General features: G+C 40.2%; 3 protein-coding genes across 3 annotated transcripts; all 3 read right to left on the bottom strand.

Annotated features, from left to right (window-relative positions):
• Positions 1 to 12794: 12794 nt before the first annotated feature.
• On the bottom strand, positions 12795 to 14510 carry nppa (natriuretic peptide A). The gene is made up of 2 exons (XM_020459648.2): positions 14290 to 14510; positions 12795 to 13890 (listed from the first exon to the last, which is right to left on the bottom strand). The coding sequence occupies exons 1-2, from the start codon at positions 14413 to 14415 to the stop codon at positions 13564 to 13566; spliced, it is 453 nt and encodes a 150-aa protein (XP_020315237.1). The 5' UTR covers positions 14416 to 14510; the 3' UTR covers positions 12795 to 13563.
• A 3140-nt stretch (positions 14511 to 17650) lies between these two features.
• LOC109869818 (brain natriuretic peptide) lies at positions 17651 to 18684 on the bottom strand. The gene is made up of 3 exons (XM_020460081.2): positions 18477 to 18684; positions 18036 to 18330; positions 17651 to 17851 (listed from the first exon to the last, which is right to left on the bottom strand). Exons 1-3 carry the CDS (start codon positions 18594 to 18596, stop codon positions 17835 to 17837), a joined length of 432 nt encoding a protein of 143 aa, XP_020315670.1. The 5' UTR covers positions 18597 to 18684; the 3' UTR covers positions 17651 to 17834.
• A 1628-nt stretch (positions 18685 to 20312) lies between these two features.
• On the bottom strand, positions 20313 to 21955 carry LOC109869588 (ventricular natriuretic peptide). The gene is made up of 3 exons (XM_020459819.2): positions 21748 to 21955; positions 21220 to 21523; positions 20313 to 20697 (listed from the first exon to the last, which is right to left on the bottom strand). The coding sequence occupies exons 1-3, from the start codon at positions 21856 to 21858 to the stop codon at positions 20669 to 20671; spliced, it is 444 nt and encodes a 147-aa protein (XP_020315408.1). The 5' UTR covers positions 21859 to 21955; the 3' UTR covers positions 20313 to 20668.
• Positions 21956 to 22359: the final 404 nt, after the last annotated feature.

Here is a 22359-nt window from a genome sequence, read left to right on the forward strand (position 1 = left end):
ACTTTTGATTTTGACCCTCCCCTTGTTCAGGGACACATTATTCCATTTCTGTTAGTCACATGTCTGTGGAACTTGTTCATTTTATGTCTCAGTTGTTGAATCTTGTTATGTTCATACAAATATTTACACATGTTAAGTTTGCTGAAAATAAACGCAGTTGACAGTGAGAGGACGTTTCTTTTTTTGCTGAGTTAATCTATATATATATATAATAATTTCTCTAAACTTTGTTATGGCTGCATCCCTTTGTTCTCAATTTTCCGTAATCTCAACATACCCTAATCTAACCGCCTGTAGCTCAGCCCCAGATGCAAGGATATGCATATTCTTGGTATCATTTGAATGGAAACATTCTGAAGTTTGTGGAAATGTTAATTGAATGTAGGAGAATATAACACAGTAGATCTGGTGGAAGAAAAGAGAAAGAAAGAGCATACGTTTTCTGTTTTTTGTTGTAGCATCATCTTTCACATGTACTAGAATAGCCACACAGTCAGATAGGATGCTGGATATAATTTTGATGGATAACACAAGAGGGCAACTGTAGGTGTGCAACGCTTCAGACTGATAACTTCAGGAATGGGTGAGCTACATGACATTTAGCATGATGTCACCCAGGTGTCCCACACAAGTTGCCCAAATGTACCCAAGTGGCCGAATTGGTGAAATTACCTATAACTATATACAACAGTGCAAATAACTATATACAACATATCAAAAAGCAAATCTAACACACACACACACACACACACAAAAAAAGTTTAAAAAAAAAAAAAAAAAAAACAGTACACCCTTTGGAAGTCCTCAACGCAATATTTTGCTGCCTGTGCCATGTCCCATAGCAGTCTCTTTCTGATGTAAAGCAGCGGCAAACTGAACAAGTGGTGCAGTTCATGTGACACAGAACACAACGACGCCTCCATGCTGTGCCCTTTTGGCCCTGAGGAGTCATCTGCAGTAATGAACTGTGGCATATGAACACCACTGGGGGCAGAGGTAGAGCGGGCAGCTTGGCACCAGGGGCTTACAGTCAGAGTCGCTATCACTGTGAAAGAAAACATTTAAAAAAGATTTGTATTGTATGAGCCTTTTGTCATCACATAAAATAAACAGATATGTATTGTATAGAGCAGAGGGAACAGTCACTAAGGTGAAGTGCTGTTCCATTCAACTCCGGCCATTGTTGTGGGCCTGCCCTCTCCTGAACAGCACCCAATGGCTATTTCATATGGAAATGGAGAGGAGTAGCAGGCGCAGTGGCCATGTGTGTGTTTGCTGTTCTACTCCATTCCATTTGAATAAAAAAATGGAAAATATAATTTGACATGGAATATATATACACTGCTCAAAAAAATAAAGGGAACACTAAAATAACACATCCTAGATCTGAATGAATGAAATATTCTTATTAAATACTTATTTAATAGTTTATTATTAAATACTTATTTTATAGTTTATTTACTTAGTTGAATGTGCTGACAACAAAATCACACAAAAATTATCAATGGAAATCAAATTTATCAACCCATGGAGGTCTGGATTTGGAGTTACACTCAAAATTAAAGTGGAAAACCACACTACAGGCTGATCCAACTTTGATGTAATGTCCTTAAAACAAGTCCAAATGAGGCTCAGTAGTGTGTGTGGCCTCCACGTGCCTGTATGACCTCCCTACAACGCCTGGGCATGCTCCTGATGAGGTGGCGGATGGTCTCCTGAGGGATCTCCTCCTAGACCTGGACTAAAGCATCCGCCAACTCCTGGACAATCTGTGGTGCAACATGGCGTTGGTGGATGGAGCGAGACATGATGTCCCAGATGTGCTCAATTGGATTCAGGTCTGGGGAACGGGCGGGCCAGTCCATAGCATCAACGCCTTCCTCTTGCAGGAACTGCTGACACACTCCAGCCACATGAGGTCTCGCATTGTCTTGCATTAGGAGGAACCCAGGGCCAACCGCACCAGCATATGGTCTCACAAGGGGTCTGAGGATCTCATCTCGGTACCTAATGGCAGTCAGGCTACCTCTGGCGAGCACATGGAGGGCTGTGCGGCCCCCCAAAGAAATGCCACCCCACACCATGACTGACCCACTGCCAAACCGGTCATGCTGGAGGATGTTGCAGGCAGCAGAACGTTCTCCACGGCGTCTCCAGACTGTCACGTCTGTCACGTGCTCAGTGTGAACCTGCTTTCGCCAGTGGCGAACGCCCACTTGTGTGGGTTGTAGACTCCGTCTCATGCTACCACTAGAGTGAAAGCACCACCAGCAATCAAAAGTGACCAAAACATCAGCCAGGAAGCATAGGAACTGAGAAGTGGCCCGTGGTCCCCACCTGCAGAACCACTCCTTTATTGGGGGTGTCTTGCTGAAGCCTATAATTTCCACCTGTTGTCTATTCCATTTGCACAACAGCATGTGAAATTTATTGTCAATCAGTGTTGCTTCCTAAGTGGACAGTTTGATTTCACAGAAGTGTGATTGACTTGGAGTTACATTGTGTTAAGTGTTCCCTTTATTTTTTTGAGCAGTATATATATATATATATGTGTGTATGTATATATATATATATATGTATATATATATATATGTGTGTATGTATATATATATATATATGTGTGTATGTATATATATATATATATATATGTATATATATATATATATATATATATATATATATATATATATGTGTATGTATATATATATATATATATATGTGTATGTATATATATATATATATATGTGTATGTATATATATATATATATGTGTATGTATATATGTATATATATATATGTATATATACAAACATACACACACACCCAAACAAACCAACAAACACACACAAACAAACCACACATTTCATTGCAAATTTAAAAAAAAATATATATATATATTCATATTTCATAAAACGACATTAGCACTTACCCGTTCAGAAGTACGTCCTGTTCTTGCAGAAACAGCTCCTCAGTTCCTGTTTGAATCATAACACTCAACGATTCCTCAAACAAAACATCTGTCTCACTTTCACTTTTTCACTTTCACTTTAGACTTTGACTTCACTTTTCCTGATTTATTCGCCATGATATGAAATCATGGAAAATAAACTTTCCGAAATACAGCTGCGGGTAACAAGCAACTGCTCTGATTGTCAAGGCGAGAATGGAGTTTGTTACTCGTGCGATTACAAACAAGGAATGGTGGTCCAACCCAAAACCATTACATACTGGCGTTTACCTCAGCTCATTGACTATCTACCCAGCTAGATTTCAAGAAGATCAGTGTTCATTGGGCAGAAATATAGTCCATCAACGAAGCTTCGCTAAAATGATTGGTGCGCAAGGTAGTCATTGCTCGTTGTCTTCAAATCAGTTCACTTTGGTCAATACTCCCCGCAAAAAAAACAATGATGTTTGGCTGAGTTGCAAACATCCAGAGGAATGCACTGAAACCAACCATGACTAGATAAACGATTGTTTACGGGGGGTAATCACGTCGAATTCTCCGTAAAAAATTGATAGAGATGGAATTCACGGCACAAACGGGTTACAAAATCTTTCAATTTAAGCTATAAAAATGGATTTTATCAAAGAAAACGGCACTTCATTTGATCACTGGGACCCTCAGGAAGAGAAATAACAGCAAGATATCAGAATGTAAGTCATAATTTTACCTTCTGATGTGAATGTGTAAAAACTGTCATGGCGGAAAATGTTTCTGTTGTTGTTTGCTCTTCTCAAACAAAAGCATGGTATTTATTCTCTGTAATAGCTATTTTAAATTGGAAAACGTAGTTTGATTACCAAGATTCTAATCTTTTGAAGGGTGTAAGACACTTGCATTTGCAAGAATGTTTAATGTTACGATGTTGTATTTTTAGTTGTCACTCTGAAATTTCCCCTGATGTTGATCCCTGTACAGGGATCGCAGCCATAAGAGGTCAAATACACTGCATTGCAAACAGTCAGCAATAATCTAATGAATTCAGAGCTTGTGAAATTATACCGAGGCTAAATGTAAGCATTCCACTAATTATTTTATTCTATCAAAATAATCACTGATCTGGCTTTCAATGCTGTCTATGAAAATGCATTTGGGGCGGCAGGTAGCCTAGTGGTAAGGGTGTTGGACTAGTAACCGGAAGGTTGCAAGAATCCCTGAGCTGACAAGGTAAAAATCAGCCATTCTGCCTCTGAACAAGGCAGTTAACCCACTGTTCCTAGCCCGTCATTGAAAATAATAATTTGTTCATAGCTGACTTGCCTAGTTAAATAAAGGAAAAAAATATGTATATTTTATTATTCTCCCCAATTTTGTGGTATCCAATTGGTAGTAGTTACTGTCTTGTCTCTTGTCGGGAGAAGCGAAGGTCGAGAGCCACGCGTCCTCTGAAACACAACCAACCAAGCCGCACTGCTCCTTGACACAACGCACATCCAACCCGGAAGCCAGCCGCACCAATGTGTCAGAGGAATCACCGTACACCTAGCGACCCGGCCCTCAACAGGAGTCGCTAGTGCGCGATGAGACAAGGAAAAAAATATATATAATTATACATTTATATAATTATACAAAAAGTCTGTCCCTGCCGGCCAAACCCTCCCTAACCCGGACGGCGCTGGGCCAATTGTGCGCCGCCCCATGGGCCTCCCGGTCGCAGTCGGCTGCGGCAGATCCTGGGCTCGAATCCAGAATCTCTGGTGGCACAGCTAGCACTGCGATGCAGTGCCTGAGACCACTGCGCCACCCCAAAAAATATATTTTTGTACTAATTTAACCAGAACCATGCATAATGCACACTAACTTCTTGTAGTAGGCATTAGGCTATAGAAAATGAACACAGGTCTCATAAACAATCTCTCAAGCACAAGCCCACGTGCTGCTGAGTAACCAGCTAATATTTATATTTTTCAAGTTTAGCCAACTTGGATCTATTTCCTAGCTAACAGGGCAGAACAGTTGAATTGTTATGAACACACTCTTCTGGCCTTCTCCAACTATTTGAACAGCATGTTAGCCTGTCCACTTTGTTCTGATGTTGAAATCAAGTGGTCTACCTTTTTTCTCAGAATGAAAACGAGTTGACAATTCTTTATATAATTGTGTTTACGCTTATTGCACATTTATAAAACAGACTAGACGGTATAACAATCTTTGCAGGGCCGGTCCTGGCAGTTTTGCCGCCTTAGTTGCGACAACAAAAATGCCGTCCATCCATGTGGTAGGACAACTGTTGGTAAAAACAGGCGGTTGTATTGGCTTTATTCGTCCTGATACCTGTGACCGATCAATTTGTCTATTTAAGCTCTGAATATCAGCTACCCAACTTTATCAGAAGGACTTATCCTGAGCCCATTTGCAACGTGTTTACACAGCGGGAATACAGAAGTATTTTATTTTTTCGCTATGATCAGCTCATCAAAAAATGTACTTATAGAAACTTTAAACAACTGATCCAGACAATTTAGCCCACGGGATAAAACTCCTGAACAGCAGTTGTGAGTAGCCTGATTGTCCATTCCATATTGTCAACTTTATTTTGACCTGTCCTGTTTTTAGGATATGTTGTTAACATGTCAGTGCATTTTTTATTTGATTGTGCACCATTTAGGTTAGGCTATTTGATCGAAGGAACCTGAATGATGTAAAAAGTCTGTCTCATTACATTGTCATATATTTTATCTCCAGCCTGTATGCTAGAGAAAAGGCCACATACTCTTTCTACCAAGTCTGCTACATGATTTGTTAGATCATTTTTTGGGATGGAATGTTGGTGGAGTACCGCAGCGATGCGGCTGTCCAACTGCACCCTGGATGCTGGGAATGGAAGATAGATATTTTGCGTCCCTGCCTTTGACAAAGTGGATACTGCTTATCACAGGGCGGCATCAGCGCTCACCTAAACAGTGGCGTGTATTCATGGATGCCAAGGGAAGACAGAATTCCTCCAAAAATGTATAATTTTCCTTCAATTTGCAAGAGGCTGAATGTATCTTGCAGACCCACTGGCTCCAGGTCATGTACAAGTCCATGCTAGGTAAAGCTCCTCCTTTTCTCAGTTCACTGGTCACGATGGCAACACCCACCCGTAGCACGCGCTCCAGCAGGTGTATCTCACTGATCATCCCTAAAGCCAACACCTAATTTGGCCGCCTTTCCTTCCAGTTCTCTGCTGCCTGTGACTGGAACGAATTGAAAAAATCGTTGAAGTTGGAGACTTTTATCTCCCTCACCAACTTTAAACATCTGCTATCTGAGCAGCTAACCGATCGCTGCAGCTGTACATAGTCCATAGGGAAATAGCCCACCCAATTTACCTACCTCATCCCCATACTGTTTTTATTTATTTACTTTTCTGCTCTTTTGCACACCAGTATCTCTACCTGCACATGACCATCTGATCATTTATCACTCCAGCGTTAATCTGCTAAATTGTAATTATTTGCCTACCTCCTCATGCCTTTTGCACACAATGTATATAGACTCTTTAAAAAATATATATATATATTTTTTTCTTCTGCTGTGTTCTTGACTTGTTTATTGTTTACTCCATGTGTAACTCTGTGTTGCTGTCTGTTCACACTGCTATGCTTTATCTTGGCCAGGTCGCAGTTGTAAATGAGAACTTGTTCTCAACTAGCATACCTGGTTAAATAAAGGTTAAATAAATAAATAATAAATAAAAATCTCACAGGAGAAAGCATCCAAGCGAGCGAAACAGCGCCCCTCTGTCTCTCTATGTGTAAGCCATCTATTTGATGCTGTCTGGTCCAAACGAGTATGACATTGTAGCTGCCTGTAGCATTGAAGGCAAGGGAAGCCAGCGAGCATCTGGCCACCCTTGACAAAAAAGTCAAAAAAATGTGCCTATTGGAATATTTCAATTTTGGAAAATCTCTTATAAAATGGGTTAAAGTTTTATTTCTATATATATATATATATATATATATATATATATATATATAGTATCCCTAGGTGTAAAATAGTAAATAATAGCTACATCTCAGAAAATGTTAAACTGTCATGAGGAGTAAAACAAGCTCTGCAGATTTTGCTGCGAAGAGGCAGTGTCATAAGATCATTTATTTTGGTACTGTCCATATGTAGCTCATTTTTGGTCACAGGTCCAGGAATGGCTGAAGAATTACAACATTTACCTAGAACTAACGCTGCAGATAGCAATACTGGGTGATTTGAAAAGTCATAGTCAATAAATCAATAATATAATATACATTTTTTTTCTACAATAATTATATTTAATTTACAATCTGTAGAAGCTACTGTATGAGAATAGAAAGGTTCAGGACTTCTGTGAAGCATCACAGCACAGTTGAAAAATGTATGGCAAACAGAAATTCAAAATGGATGGTGTTAAGAGATAGATGGGAGGGGTTGAATGGAGCTGAATGGTGGGACTAATAACAACAAGATAACCAATGTAAAACATACGGGGTCTGTAAAATGTATATAGGTCCAGACATTTTGCACAGTTACAAATAGAAATCAAACTGGATGGACATTAGAAATAGAGGAAGGACTAAAAACAAACAAAATATAACTATTGTAAAATGGATTGTGTCTGTAAAGTGTGTAATATGTGTATAAGATGAAGGTAGATGCCTAAGTGTTATTGTTTATTAGTTTACTCCAATTGGGGAGGGGTGGTAGGGTTTGCGGGGAATAATAAAGGTATGTATATTCAAAACAAAGTGTGGATGTATGTAAACGTCTTCTCACTGTCAACTGCCTTTATTTTCAGCAAACATAACATGTGTAAATATTTGTATGAACATAAGATTCAACAACTGAGACATAAACTTAAGAAGTTCCACAGACGTGATGAACAGAACTGGAATAATGTGTCCCTGAACAAAGGGAGGGTCAAAATCAAAAGTAACAGTCAGTATCTGGTGTGGCCAGCAGCTGCATTAAGTACTGCAGTGCATCATCTCCTCATGGACTGCACCAGATTTGCCAGTTCTTGCTGTGAGATGTTACCCCACTCTTCCACCAAGGCACCTGCAAGTTCATGGACATTTCTTGGGGGAATGGCCCTAGCCCTCACCCTCCGATCCAACAGGTCCCAGATGTGCTCAATGGGATTGAGATCCGGGCTCTTCGCTTGCCATGGCAGAACACTGACATTCCTGTCTTGCAGGAAATTACGCACAGAACGAGCAGTATGGCTGGTGGCATTGTCATGCTGGACGAGGGAGGAGGATGTCTTCCCTGTAACACACAGTGTTGACAAGCAGAGTCCGATGATGCTGTGACACACCGCCCCAGACCATGACGGACCCTCCACCTCCAAATCGATCCCGCTCCAGAGTACAGGCTTCGGTGTAACGCTCATTCCTTTGACGATAAACACGAATCCGACCATCACCCCTAGTGAGACAAAACCGCGACTCGTCAGTGAAGAGCACTTTTTGCCAGTTCTGTCTGGTCCAGCGACGGTGGGTTTGTGCCCATAGGCGACGTTGTTGCCGGTGATGTCTGGTGAGGACCTGCCTTACAACAGGCCTACAAGCACTCAGTCCAGCCTCTCAGCCTATTGCATACTGTCTGAGCACTGATGGAGGGATTGTGCGTTCCTGGTGTAACTCGGGCAGTTGTTGTTGCCATCCTGTACCTGTCCCGCAGGTGTGATGTTCGGATGTACCGATCCTGTGCAGGTGTTGTTACACGTGGTCTGCCACTGCGAGGACGATTGGCTGTTCGTCCTGTCTCCCTGTAGCGCTGTCTTAGGCGTCTCACAGTACGGACATTGCAATTTATTGCCCTGGCCACATCTGCAGTCCTCATGCCTCCTTGCAGCATGCCTAAGGCACGTTCACACAGATGAGCAGGGACCCTGGGCATCTTTCTTTTGGTGTTTTTCAGAGTCAGGTGAAAGGCCTCTTTAGTGTCCTAAGTTTTCATAACTGTGACCTTAATTGCCTACTGTCTGTAAGCTGTTAAGTGTCTTAACGACCGTTCCACAGGTGCATGTTCATTAATTGTTTATGGTTCATTCAACAAGAATGGGAAATGGTGTTTACAACCTTTACAATGAAGATCTGTGAAGTTATTTGGATTTTTACGAATTATCTTTGAAAGACAGGGTCCTGAAAAAGGGATGTTTCTTTTTTTGCTGAATGTATGTACGGTGGGGCAAAAAAGTATTTAGTCAGCCACCAATTGTGCAAGTTCTCCCACTTAAAAAGATGAGAGAGGCCTGTAATTTTCATCATAGGTACACTTCAACTATGACAGACAAAATGAGAAAAGAATCCAGAAAATCACATTGTAGGATTTTTTATGAATTTATTTGCAAATTATGGTGGAAAATAAGTATTTGGTCACCTACAAACAAGCAAGATTTCTGGCTCTCACAGACCTGTAACGTCTTCTTTAAGAGGCTCCTCTGTCCTCCACTCGTTACCTGTATTAATGGCACCTGTTTTAACTTGTTATCAGTATAAAAGACACCTGTCCACAACCTCAAACAGTCACACTACAAACTCCACTATGGCTAAGACCAAAGAGCTGTCAAAGGACACCAGAAACAAAATTGTAGACCTGCACCAGGCTGGGAAGACTGAATCTCCAATAGGTAAGCAGCTTGGTTTGAAGAAATCAACTGTGGGCGCAGTAATTAGGAAATGGAAGACATACAAGACCACTGATAATCTCTCTCGATCTGGGGCTCCATGCAAGATCTCACCCCGTGGGGTCAAAATGATCCCAGAACCACACGGGGGGACCTAGTGAATGACCTGCAGAGAGCTGGGACCAAAGTAACAAAGCCTACCATCAGTAACACACTACGCCGCAAGGGACTCAAATCCTGCAGTGCCAGACGTGTCCCCCTGCTTAAGCCAGTACATGTCCAGGCCCGTCTGAAGTTTGCTAGAGAGCATTTGGATGATCCAGAAGAAGATTGGGAGAATGTCATATGGTCAGATGAAACCAAAATAGAACTTTTTGGTAAAAACTCAACTCATCGTGTTTGGAGGACAAAGAATGCTGAGTTGCATCCAAAGAACCCCATACCTACTGTGAAGCATGGGGGTGAAAATATGCTTTGGGGCTGTTTTTCTGCAAAGAGACCAGGACGACTGATCCGTGTAAAGGAAAGAATGAATGGGGCCATGTATCGTGAGATTTTGAGTGAAAACCTCCTTCCATCAGCAAGGGCATTGAAGATGAAACGTGGCTGGGTGTTTCAGCATGACAATGATCCCAAACACACCGCCTGGGCAACGAAGGAGTGGCTTCGTAAGAAGCATTTCAATATGTAGATATTAGAGATTGACCGATTTAATTAGGGCCGATTTCAAGTTTACATAACAATCAGTAATCTGCCTTTTTGGATGCCGATTATGGCCGATTACATTGCAATCCACGAGGAGACTGCGTGGCAGGCTGACCACCTGTTATGCTAGTGCAGCATCAAAAGGACCTTGTGGCTGCAAGGAGCCAAGGTAAGTTGCTAGCTAGCATTACATTTATGTTATAAAAAAACAATCAATCTTCACAATCACTAATTAACTACACATAGTTTATGATATTACTAGGTTAACTAGCTTGTCCTGCGTTGCATATAATCAAAGTGGTGCCTTTTAATTTATCATTGAATCACAGCCTACTTCAACTTCCCCAAATGGGTGATGATTTAATAAAAGCACATTTGCGAAAAAAGCACAATCGTTGCACAAATGTACCTAACCATTGCCTTCATTAAAATCAATACACAGAAGTATATATTAAACCTTTAAACCTGCATATTTAGTTAAAAGAAATGCATGTTAGCAGGCAATATTAACTAGGGAAATTGGGTTACTTCTCTTGCGTTCAGTGCAAGCAGAGTCAGGGTATTTGCAGCAATTTGGGCCGTCTGGCTGGTTGAGAACTGTATGAAGACCATTACTTCTTAAGAAAGAAGGTCATTCATTTGCCAGAATTTTACATAATTATGACATAACATTGAAGGTTGTGCAATGTAACAGCAATATTTAGACTTAGGGTTGCCACCCGTTCAATAAAATGCGGAACGGTTCCGTATTTCACTGAAAGAATAAACGTTTGGTTTCGAAATGGAATATTGAAGACTCATGTTAAAAGGAACCACCTGCTTTCATATGTTCTCCTGTTCTGAGCAAGGAACTTAAACGCTAGCTTTTTTACATGGCACATATTGCACTTTTACTTCTCCAACATTGTGTTTGCATTATTTAAACTAAATTGAACATGTTTCATTATATATTTGAGACTAAATAGATTTGATTTATGTATTGTAATAATGAAACAGCAGGGAGCTAGCTCGAAGTCCAGCGTTTATAAACCCAGGGTCGTTACAGTATTATATTAAGTTCAAATAAAAGTGTTCATTGTTCATTCAATATTGTTGTAATTGTCATTATTACAAATATATATATATTTTTTTTAATTGGCCGATTAATCGGTTTTGGCTTTTTTTGGTCCTCCAATAATCTATCAGCGTTGAAAAAAATCATAATCGGTGTGTGTGTGTATATTTATATATATATCCCAAAAATATGGGGGATTGCAAATGATGCAGACAATTACATTGATGGAAGCAACAATCTATCCGCAATATTAAAGCTGATCCACCCCTTAAAATAATAATAATTCATACATTGTTGTGCCCATGAGATGATGGAAGTTCAATATGTAGCTAGATGTAGAAGGCTAATGTTAACTAGCTAACGTTGCTCATGAATGGAAGTTAGGCTAGCGAGCAAGCATTTTAGCCAGGTGGCCAAGGACTGTATGACAGAGTGATACACCGTTTCCTCAACATGAAAGAGAGAATGGTGGCATTGGCTTTTCTCTACAAGTAGGGTGAGTCAAACATGTTTCTACTTACACGAACGTACACACACACACACTGGTCATTTCCCCCCAGTGATTATACCCAAGCACCGCTACTGCACCGCACCTAAAAAGCCCATATGCCACTGGTTGAGAAAAATGGTCAGAATTATGAGGTTGTTGGAGGTGCGTCTTGGTCAGTTTAGCTCAGAAAATGCTGCCTAATGCGGGGGCTGGCGTCTTGTCTTGTGCAGAAATTGTGCTACCGTTACTTCGTCCCACAATGCTGCTCGCGACAAACTGAGCATTCATTTTCCAGAATCAATGTTCATTGGTACTCTTGTTTTAGCAGCGTCTGCACTAGGCGAAATTTGAGTAGTTGATACATAAAAAGGGTATTGGGAGAAAGGTTAATTTACCCTGTATTATTCTTCTGTTTTCTTGCGTACAGACAATTGGAATATCTCGCAAAACCATAACTTCAAATTAATTCGATATATCGGCCAGCCATAATTTAGGGAGTTGTTCCGTAGGGGGCCCTCCATAAATCGGAGAATTTAGCATTTTTGAAACACCTGAAATTGATTTTTCCTGCAATCTAGAGCTATAATCATTATGCCTAATTCTTTGTAAAAAAAAAATCTGCATAAGGTTATCTATTAAGCATATCTCATTACCTGTTCAATTTTCATTTATACTTTAGAAATGCTATGCCTTAGGAGTTTTGTACAACATCCACACTGGTATATAGTATCATATCCTAATAATTAAAGCAACTTTTGTATTTTCTAAAGTCTAGGAACCTTAGCAGGCATGCCAGCTAAGATAGTTAGACAAGCTACACTAACTTGATTGATAGCCTGAAATGGCTTGGTGGCTAGTTATGAGAATGGGAACGTATCTAGCTGGCAAGCTAAAGTCAACTTCATAATAGGTAGGTATGATAGGTATCTAGTATTATAGAGAAACAACAACAATTATTATTATGTTTTTATTCGTCAAGAAATAATCAATTGGCTACATACATAGCTTGATCAAATTAATTTACAAAACCTCCACCTCCTGCTAGTCTTGCACATCACCAACGCTGTGTGTCACTACACCCTCTCTCCTCCTCCACTGACAATACTGTCGGCATGCATTAGAGGGGTGGGTACCCTTTGACTGGCCCAGTCAATGTGCCTCTATGATTTCAATTGTTAAAGGTCAAATCATTTCTGGGTAACAATTAAGTACCTTACAGTGATTGTTTGTTTTAAATTAAAATGATAGAAAAGAAACAAAAATAGCCTCTTAGAAAAGATACATTTCTCAAGCAATAATTTTGTTGGGACTGTCTGGGAGTGGTCTGAGTGGGGAGGCAAAATCTGAAAATGTGCTGTTATTGGCAAAGATGTTCGGAACGCTCTCATTGGTATATTAACCAATTTACCGTATGTGGCATTACCATGGAAGGCTAAAACTCCATCCCACCAAAACAGGCTGAAATTTCAGGCAGTCTTTTCAAACAGCTCTTACACTAAAGGGGCATTATCATAATTTTCATTTATTTCAGAGTATTATTCCAACCTCAGTGAGAGAAAAATATATATATAAAGCCCTGGAAAATAAAATGTTTGACTGCACTGGGTCTGTAAGTTGTTTTAGTTGATTATAAGTTGACATCTTAAGAGGGGGGGGGGTCTCATCTTTTCAAGTTAAAACACCTACATGTGTTTTTCTGTGTACTGTATATACATCAACTGACTAGCTACGTCTTTTAGGACTGCAGCCTAAACCGCTCGAGGTGCCGATGCGGTCCATCCTGGCTCCGAAGCACCCAGACACAGCTTTACTCCTGGTGGCCATGAGCAGGTCCTGCAGCCGGCTCCTTTGACTCTGGGCCCTGCTGTAGCTCTCGTCTGCAGCTAGCTCCCGGACGTCTGAGAGCCTCTGTGGGGCCTCTGGGGCCCTGTCCCACTCTGGGCTAGCCTTACTGTGTTCAGGCTCTGGGTTGGGGCCCTCGTAGTCCACTGCAGGGTCATCTGCTGTGGCCACTGCAGCCAAGGTCTCCTCGAATCGCTCCAGTAGATTCTGTAGAACAGGGAATTTTTGTGGACATGTCATGATGTTTCATTACTTGATGTAGTTACAGTATCCTGGGCACTGTTAGAGTCATCTATCACAGACAATCCATTTCCTTAATTCATTGACATAAAGGCTGTAAAAAAAACAACTAATTTTTAACTTCAAATACAAAAAAACATTCCAATATAACTCTAGATACTGTACACAAAAGACAGTTTTGAAAAGCGCATATTAGGTCAGACATTTTCTTTCTGACTAGCTGTTATTACATCACAAAAGTTGGCAAACACCTCGGGGGCCACCATCCATCAATTGAATCCAACACAACTTTATTATAAAGTCTCCCAGGGACAATAAATCAATGTACCCTACCTACATCAACTGAGACGACTAGTAACTACCAACCTTCAATTGGGCCAAGTCGCTCTCAGGGTATGGTCTGCCCAACACATGGGCCGCCACCAGCGTCTGTTGACAAAGCAGGAGCAGAAGTCCCCATGAGACGGCAGTTCTCACCATGCTTGATTCCATTTAGGCTGTGGTTTGTTAGTGCTAAGGCAAGTTGTTAGCCAGGCCTTCTCTTAAATAGACAAAACACACACGCTCGCACACACATACAGAGGAGACGGTCTGGTGTCAGTGGCTCATCATTTTATGGATTGTCTGAAGTGCATTCCGACACCTCTGTCTGATAAGGCTGCTAGTAAAATGTAATTTTAAGTGGCGGCTGGGTGATGGCTGATATGTGTGTGTGTGTTGATACTCATGGTAGGTCTTTGGGGCCTGAGCTCAGACATGGCGTGCTTTGCCGGGAATGCATCCGCCACACAAATAATTGGAATTGCTCTCGCTCCAAACTCTGACTATACCACAGTGGGTTAAAAGCATGTTCTGCTGCTCTATATATAGAAGGCAAAAAAAAAGGTTTATGAATGGAACCTCTTTCCAGGTTAGAATAGTATACTGTTTTAGGCTTTAGTACATTTGTATTGCATCATACTGGCCGACTTGTCAAAAATAATGTACATAGAGACATCATAAGACATAATGACAATGCAAACATGCACTATAAATAGGTACATGTTAGGTATAGTCATAGAAAGCCTGTAAGTACCATCTCATTGAACGTTCTATAACCTTTAGCTATGTGGTGTACAATCCACAACTTCAAATTACACGGAGGAAACACTGACGATGGTTTGAGCATCCTTAAAAAACAGTTACATCTCTTCATTTGAGTGTGTGGACCCCCTTCATGGAGTATTCATCTTGCATGGTCCAAAAGAGAGAGGCCATAATGACTTCATTCACCTTGAGTGGTGGCATTTGAGTCACTCATCAATACGCTACTTGTGAATAAGTCATGTTATGACAACGGTTTCCAGCCCCTCCTATCAGTATTAACGTAAAGCATGTGAATTATCTGTTAAGGTGACGTTTGTTGGACATTGGCTGATATATGGATGACAATCTTGGGTGCTCCGTTTTAAAATGTATTTAACCTTTATTAAGGTTAGGCAAGTCAGTTAAGAACAAATTCTCATTTACAATGAAGGCCTAAGAACAGTGGGTTAACTGCCTTGTTCAGGGGCAGAATGACAGATTTTTACCTTGTCAGCTCGGTTTCAATCTAGCATCCTTTCGGTTACTGGCCAAACACTAACCACTAGGCTGCCTGCCGCCCCATATAAGACTCCATATAAGAAGGCAAGACCTTATCTCATGTCCTATCCAAATCGATAACCCTCATGACTCATAAAGTGATTTGAATTTTTGGCATTACTGTGAAGATACGTCATTCGTTCCAAAAACATAACGCTGCCTTATCACTGGACAGCATACAGTAACTAAGCCCGGGTCAGGTTATCAGTAATGATGACCCACACCACTTGGTACAATGTTGAGATAAAGTGTGCATTTCCGGAAGGTCTGAACTGGGCAGAGTCCAGGAATGGTCGACAGTGTGAATCATATAATAATTGAACTATATAAAGCTATATGTCTAAAATGCACTAAATATACAAAGTACAGTACCAGTCAAAAGTTTGGACACCTACTCATTCAAGGTTTTTATTTTATTTTTCTAAAATACCCCATTGAACACCTTTGGGGTGAATTGGACATCAAAACTACCTCTGGGTCTTCCTTTCCTGTGGCGGCCGTCATGCGAGCCAAATTCATCATAGAGCTTGATGGTTTTCGCAACTGCACTTTAAACATTTTTTACATTTCACCAGGTAAGTTACCTTGTCACAACTCAACTGATTGGCTTAAATGCATTAAGAAGGAAAGAAATTCCACAAATTAACGTTTAACAAGACACACCTGTTAATTGAAATGCATTCCAGGTGACTACCTCATGAAGCTGGTTGAGAGAATGAACATCTTGGCCATGTTCTGTTATAATCTCCACCCGGCACAGCCAGAATAGCACTGGCCACCCCACAATATTCTCTCTAATTCTCTCTTTCTTTCTCTCTCTCGGAGGACCTGAGCCCTAGGACCATGCCCCAGGATGGTTTTGGCCTTTCTAGGGAGTTTTTCCTAGCCACCGTGCTTCTACACCTGCATTGCTTGCTGTTTGGGGTTTTAGGCTGGGTTTCTGTACAGCACTTTGAGATATCAGCTTGTACGAAGGGCTATATAAATACATTTGATTTGATTTGAATGCCAAGAATGTGCAAAGCTGTCATCAAGGCAAAAGGTGGCTACTTTGAAGAATTTCAAATATAAAATAGCTTTTGATTTAACACCTTTTTTTGGGTTACTACGTGATTCCATATGTGTTATTTCAACATTTTGATCTCTTCACTATTATTCTACAATGTAGTAAGTGTCCAAACTTTTGACTGGTACTGTATGTGGACACCCCTTCAAATTAGTGGATTCGGCTATTTCAGCCACACTCGTTGCTGACAGGTGTATAAAATTGAGCACACAGCCATGCAATCTCCATAGACAAACATTGGCAGTATAATGGCATTACTGAAGAGCTCAGTGAATTTCAACGTGGCACCGTCATAGGATTCAAACTTTCCAACAAATCAGTTTGTAACATTTCTGCCCTACCAGAGCTGCCCTAGTCAACTGTAAGTGCTGTTATTGTGAATTGGAAACGTCTAGGAGCAACAACGGCTCAGCCACGAAGTGTTAGACTCCACAAGCTTACAGAATGGGACTGCTGAGTGCTGAAGCGCGTATCGTTTAAAAATCACCTGTCCTCGTTAGCATCACTCAATACCGAGTTCCAAACTGCCTCTGGAAGCAACGTCCGCACATGATTTTGGAATAAGATGTTCAATGAGCAGGTGTCCACATACTTTTAGTCATGTAGTGTACGTCTGGACTGTTTCGCAGAATGGTAGCCTATTCGGAACATTCTCTCTCCTTAGTGCTGAAATAACAGTAGCTTTGAGGTTTATTCCTTGTGATTTTACTTTGCGCCAAGTAGTTTTTCTTTGCTTCTCTCGTAATTTATTGTTCTGTGAGGGTTTATTGTTTTGTGAGGGTCACTCTGTAGCCTAAAGGGTCTGTTGTGAGTTAGTTAGTATGCTATGGTTATGTCATCCCAATTGATACATGCACCTGACTCAATTTGGCGTATGATAGATCTATGAACGCGACCCCAAGGTTTAGGCAAACTTCACATCTTGTTATTTTCCTCATTGAATATTCAGCCTGAGCTTATAATGACTAAGGCATTCTGTCATTTGCAATAATTAATTTTTCTTAATGGATGGCAATAAAGTAACCAGTCAAAACAATGTTTTATGCGCAGTTGTAAACATTTATTGTACACCATGACACCATCTTAAATCAGTTCAAATAAATATATTGTCAATAAACAAAGTTCAATAAATATAATCAAATAAATAGGTAGCCCATAGCCTATAAATAAGAATAACATTTGGTAAGTAATGACGTTGCTGTTCCAGGTTATGTGTAAGACTTCATCTTGTCTTTGCATCTGAAAATAGACAAAACAAGATATTAACCAACATAAGTTTGTTTCTCAACATTAGAACTCTCACAATGGATATCAGACAACTTATACACACTGTTTTAGAGTGAACTACTTGGACACTATTTGGTTAAGAGACTGTATCTGATGCACAGTAGCCTATACCATCTCAACCTGAACTAAAACTCACTGTATTTGCCAACCGTGGTGCATCCAAGAGAGCTCATTGAGCCGATTCGGTCCATCCTTCGCCCGAAGCAGCCCGAGTATCTCTTTGATCTTGAGTCGTTTCGGACAGTTTTCAGGTCCCGAGCTGACAGGAAGTCTCTTGTGGCGGCTTTGTCCGGTCTTGTTTGTGGTTGCTCTCTCTCATCCTCTGCAACCATTGCCATGTCTTCAGGAGTGACATCATCCAACTTTTCTGTGGAGACTCGCTCAACCTCACTCAGCTCAGGAAAGGACTTTTGAAGTCGATGGAGAAGTACCTGCAATGTCAAAAACAAGTTTGAACAAACAGTTTTAATGATACCCTTGGGCTTCAACGTCTAGGGATTATAAACTACTTCATATGTCTGGAACAAGACCTCCCTCAAAGGTAAATATGAGGCTGTATAGCCTAAAAGGGACTCACATTTAAGACCTCCATGTCATCATTGGTCAGTAACCCGTTGTAGACAGGATACGCGCTGCTCAGCGGCAGATTTAAGAACAGGAGAACAAGGCCAAAAAGAGGACAGTTGGAGTGCTGCATTGTTCTCTTTCTTCTTCAGCGAAGTTGAAGTTGTGTGTAAAGCTTATTTTCCTTGCAATTCAAATGTTGTTGTTTCTACACACCTACGCCAGGGTATTTTATATCTAGTCTGACCCGCACAGTTATGCAAAGAATTGGTGTTGCATGCCGACACCTGATTGTGATAACACTAGCTGTCGGAAATGACTCCTTTTAAAGCATTGTCTTCCTAGATAAATGGGGCATACCCATGACCCAGTCAGTTCAATCCTTTGTTTGGAAACATACGTTCATAGATTGGCTTGCATATTGTAAGAGATTTTTCACATTGAGTAGCCTACTGAAAGTCATAGGCTAAGCCTTGCCAACAGTGGGCCGCTGTCTAGCATTGAGGACAGACCTTGTGCCTTGTTTAATGTTAGACTTCTAAAAGTGTCGATAATATTAATTATTAAGTCATTATCAAGTTCTCACTTAACCACGTCCCACTGGACACAAACTGGTTGAGTCAATTTAATTTGTCAATGTATCGTGACAATGTCAGATTTTAAACGTAATCCACTATTAGAAACAAAAACAATAGGCTGGGCAACACCTACTGGAGAATTGGTCTATCTTCACCTACTCGTTGGTCTCCCATCTACGGTTTTAACCAAGCCCAGCCCACTTAGGTAGGACATGTATCACTGACTATTACCATTGTGCTATCTTGAGAATGATTGTTGAGAGACATCCTCCTAAAAAATGAAATAGAGTCACTGTTGCTGTCAAAGTCATTCCAAAGGGTAGACTTATTAACAGAGCAAGTGAAACATGACCAAAATGTATCAATCATCACTGATACTATTTAGGCCTAATATAGCATTTGCAAAGTCATCAACATCAATTGTTTGAATTCAATCCAGAATTCAAGACTTCAAATGTAATGATGTTTAGTGATAATGAATTGTGTTTGGTTGTCGATGCAACCAAATATCAACATTTGAAGGAGATGTATCTTCTGTTTGGATAGTTCCATCTGTGCCACAGACTTAGACTGGCTTTTATTCCAGTTAGACTACAAATAAAACAATGTATATGTTGGATTCACATAATCATCTCAACCTGTGTGTGTGTGTGTGTGTGTCTAAGGTGGGGTGTGTGTGTTTGTCTATGGTGGGGTGTGTGCTGGGCCCTGGGGTAATGCTCTCTCTACAGACCTGCCATATAGATTTTAATGTTGCCAGTTAGATTTTTTTTAAATTGTGTTATATCGATGTGGAATATAGGCTACTGCATCTGCCACATTCTTGTTCCTGAACTTACATTGACTTTTGTAGAGTGTCAATAACTTTCTTTTTTATAATAAACAACGGGAGTCTTTCTAATGTTCTGGTCCAATGTCAAAAGTTGAGTTTATGATGAGAACAAATTCATTAACGGTGTCATATTACTTGTCTACAAGAATGCTAAATATTGTTGATCATTCGTTTTCTTATAATAATCCTCATATTATTTGGACCTAATGTGCTGGCATTGCAGAGCTGGTTTAGTCCATAAACTATTTGAATTGCAGTAGTTCATTGTCAGTATGACTTGAATTTCTCTCATTGTCTTTCTCTCTGTGCAACAACTAGCCTAATGTGACAACTGGTAGGCTATAATGTCTTGAATTCATAATAAATATATGTTGATGACAAGAAAACAAAGTGTTCTATTCTAATAGTGTATTATAAATAATACCATGTCCAAACATCATCAAACATATACATTGATTTTATACACACAAGTGAACAAAACTGTACAGGCGTCCAACATAACAAATGTATTATATCGGCTATTTCTGGAGTGCAATTAGCAATCATATATTCCTTTTTCATAGTAGAAATCAAATGTGCATATGTCTAATTCTCACTGACCAAGCCAACACTGAAATTAAGAGATTTAATTTTGTATGTTTTAATATCAAAATGATTTAATATACGTTAGTTTATCAAATAAATATATTATTTGACAGAAAAAAATGAATTCTCCATAATAGGATGGAGATTTCCACAGAGGTCAGACATGACGCAGTTTTGTGATGTCCATGAATGGGTAGCCTCCATTGTTCTTCAGTTCCCAAATATTCTCTTCTTGTTACCTGCAAATACAAATGAAAATAATATAATGATCACTGTTTAATTCATTTTTAGTGGTTATATCATTAGCCAAACATCACCAAGCATACGTTCAAGTCATATAGCCTTAAATTGTAATATAAAGGACTTAATATTGATGCGTGTGTGATCTTGTAACAACCTTTATATTCTATTAAACAATAGGCAGAGCAATGCGTAAAATCTATTCTGTGCGCGTAAAACCAATACATTGTATGTATACATTTTAGCAGCAAATTAGGCCCTATGTACTTTTTCCACACAAAGGCTGTGTTCAGACAGGCAGCCCAATTCTGATCTTTTTTTAAAACTAATTGGCCTTTTGGGTTGAATCAGATCAGTGCTGAAAAAGATCTGATGTGAAAAGGTCTGATGTTATTGGTCAAAATACCAATTACTGGAAACAAGATTAGGGCTGACTGTCTAAATCGTAGCCTACTACATTCTTGAGCAGATATGTATTTTTTTAAGGCATTCCACTCAAGTTATTGCCGTAAAAGATGTACCAGTCTTGACGTTATTGCACCCCAGTCCGCTCCACGAGCCGATTCTCTCAATCCGATTACCGAAACAGCTGTTGAACGATTTGGCCGTTTTTGTCAAACCGATGAGATCTTTCAGGCGTGACACCACAGGGCTTTCAGGGGCAATTCTGTTGGGTGCGTTCATGGTCATTCTCTCTTCCTGCCCCCGGATCGCCGTGGGCGAGTACTCAATGTCCTCCATCTCAGCTGTGTCCACATCCTCAGATGGATAAGCGTAATTTTCCTCGTTAACGGTCAACTTGTCCTCGAGCCGCTGGATCAGATCCTATAAGTGAACAAATGGCATGTATTAATGTCACACAGTCATAACACATTACTTTGAAAGGTGATTATAATAGAACTTATAAATGCTATAGAATATATGCTCTATGTCACCTAGTTAAAAGTTGTTATAAGTCTACAGAAATTAAACAATTCTAAGAACTCAAATGTTCTTGATTTTCTATGTTATGTTTCTGAGCTGGTTCTTACTGTAGTAGGGTGTCTTACCTTCAGATTTTCCAACTCTTGAACATTCCGACTGGCATATGGAGTTCCACAGCTCACACTGAGTGTCGTTATTAATACGATATATCCAAGGAAAATATGCAATTTCGCCATTCCAATAACGAACCCCCCACTGTCTTTTTGAGGCGTCTCAGATATCCCTTTCAGTGTTTTAATGACGGGATGACCAGGTTGCCTTTTTATATAGAGCACTCTGGTTTGGACAGTAGGCCTACTTATGAAGGACTGCATGTTATGACAGAATTCAGCTTGACATTCCGTTGCCTTGACAGTAAGTGATAAGGGAGCCTGGTTGTGTGCGGCACCCGGACCGACTTCCTTTTAAGATAAGATTTAGTTTGGACCATTATTTGGACTGGAGATGCTTATGCGCTCTAGAATCAATGGTAGACTAAGTATTCGGTGTTGTGTTGGTGATTGGTGAGAAGGAGGTTGCAATAGGCTTCTCATCGCTATATGGTATCGCTTGTTGAGTTTAAAGCTCTGATCGAGGAAATGGTGACCATTGTGATTGTTTTCTATGTATTGTGCTCTTTGTATGTACACAATGATTTTTAAGCCTTGAGACAATTGAGACATGGATTGTGTATGTGT

The sequence above is a fragment of the Oncorhynchus kisutch genome, linkage group LG24, assembly GCF_002021735.2.
Source record: "Oncorhynchus kisutch isolate 150728-3 linkage group LG24, Okis_V2, whole genome shotgun sequence".
NCBI classification, from domain to species: Eukaryota; Metazoa; Chordata; class Actinopteri; order Salmoniformes; family Salmonidae; genus Oncorhynchus; species Oncorhynchus kisutch.

Bases quoted from the DNA above. Each gene is read 5' to 3' on its own strand.
- nppa (XM_020459648.2), bottom strand. From the start codon at position 14,415: ATGGAATCAAGCATGGTGAGAACTGCCGTCTCATGGGGACTTCTGCTC. The intron at 13,891-14,289 runs GTTGGTAGTTAC...CCTGTTCTACAG, and splicing joins GCGACTTGGCCCAATTGAAG to AATCTACTGGAGCGATTCGA.
- LOC109869818 (XM_020460081.2), bottom strand. From the start codon at position 18,596: ATGCAGCACTCCAACTGTCCTCTTTTTGGCCTTGTTCTCCTGTTCTTA. The intron at 18,331-18,476 runs GTGAGTCCCTTT...TTGACATTGCAG, and splicing joins ATGACATGGAGGTCTTAAAT to GTACTTCTCCATCGACTTCA.
- LOC109869588 (XM_020459819.2), bottom strand. From the start codon at position 21,858: ATGGCGAAATTGCATATTTTCCTTGGATATATCGTATTAATAACGACA. The intron at 21,524-21,747 runs GTAAGACACCCT...GTTCACTTATAG, and splicing joins AAGAGTTGGAAAATCTGAAG to GATCTGATCCAGCGGCTCGA. The intron at 20,698-21,219 runs GTACATCTTTTA...TTGTATTTGCAG, and splicing joins GTGCAATAACGTCAAGACTG to GTAACAAGAAGAGAATATTT.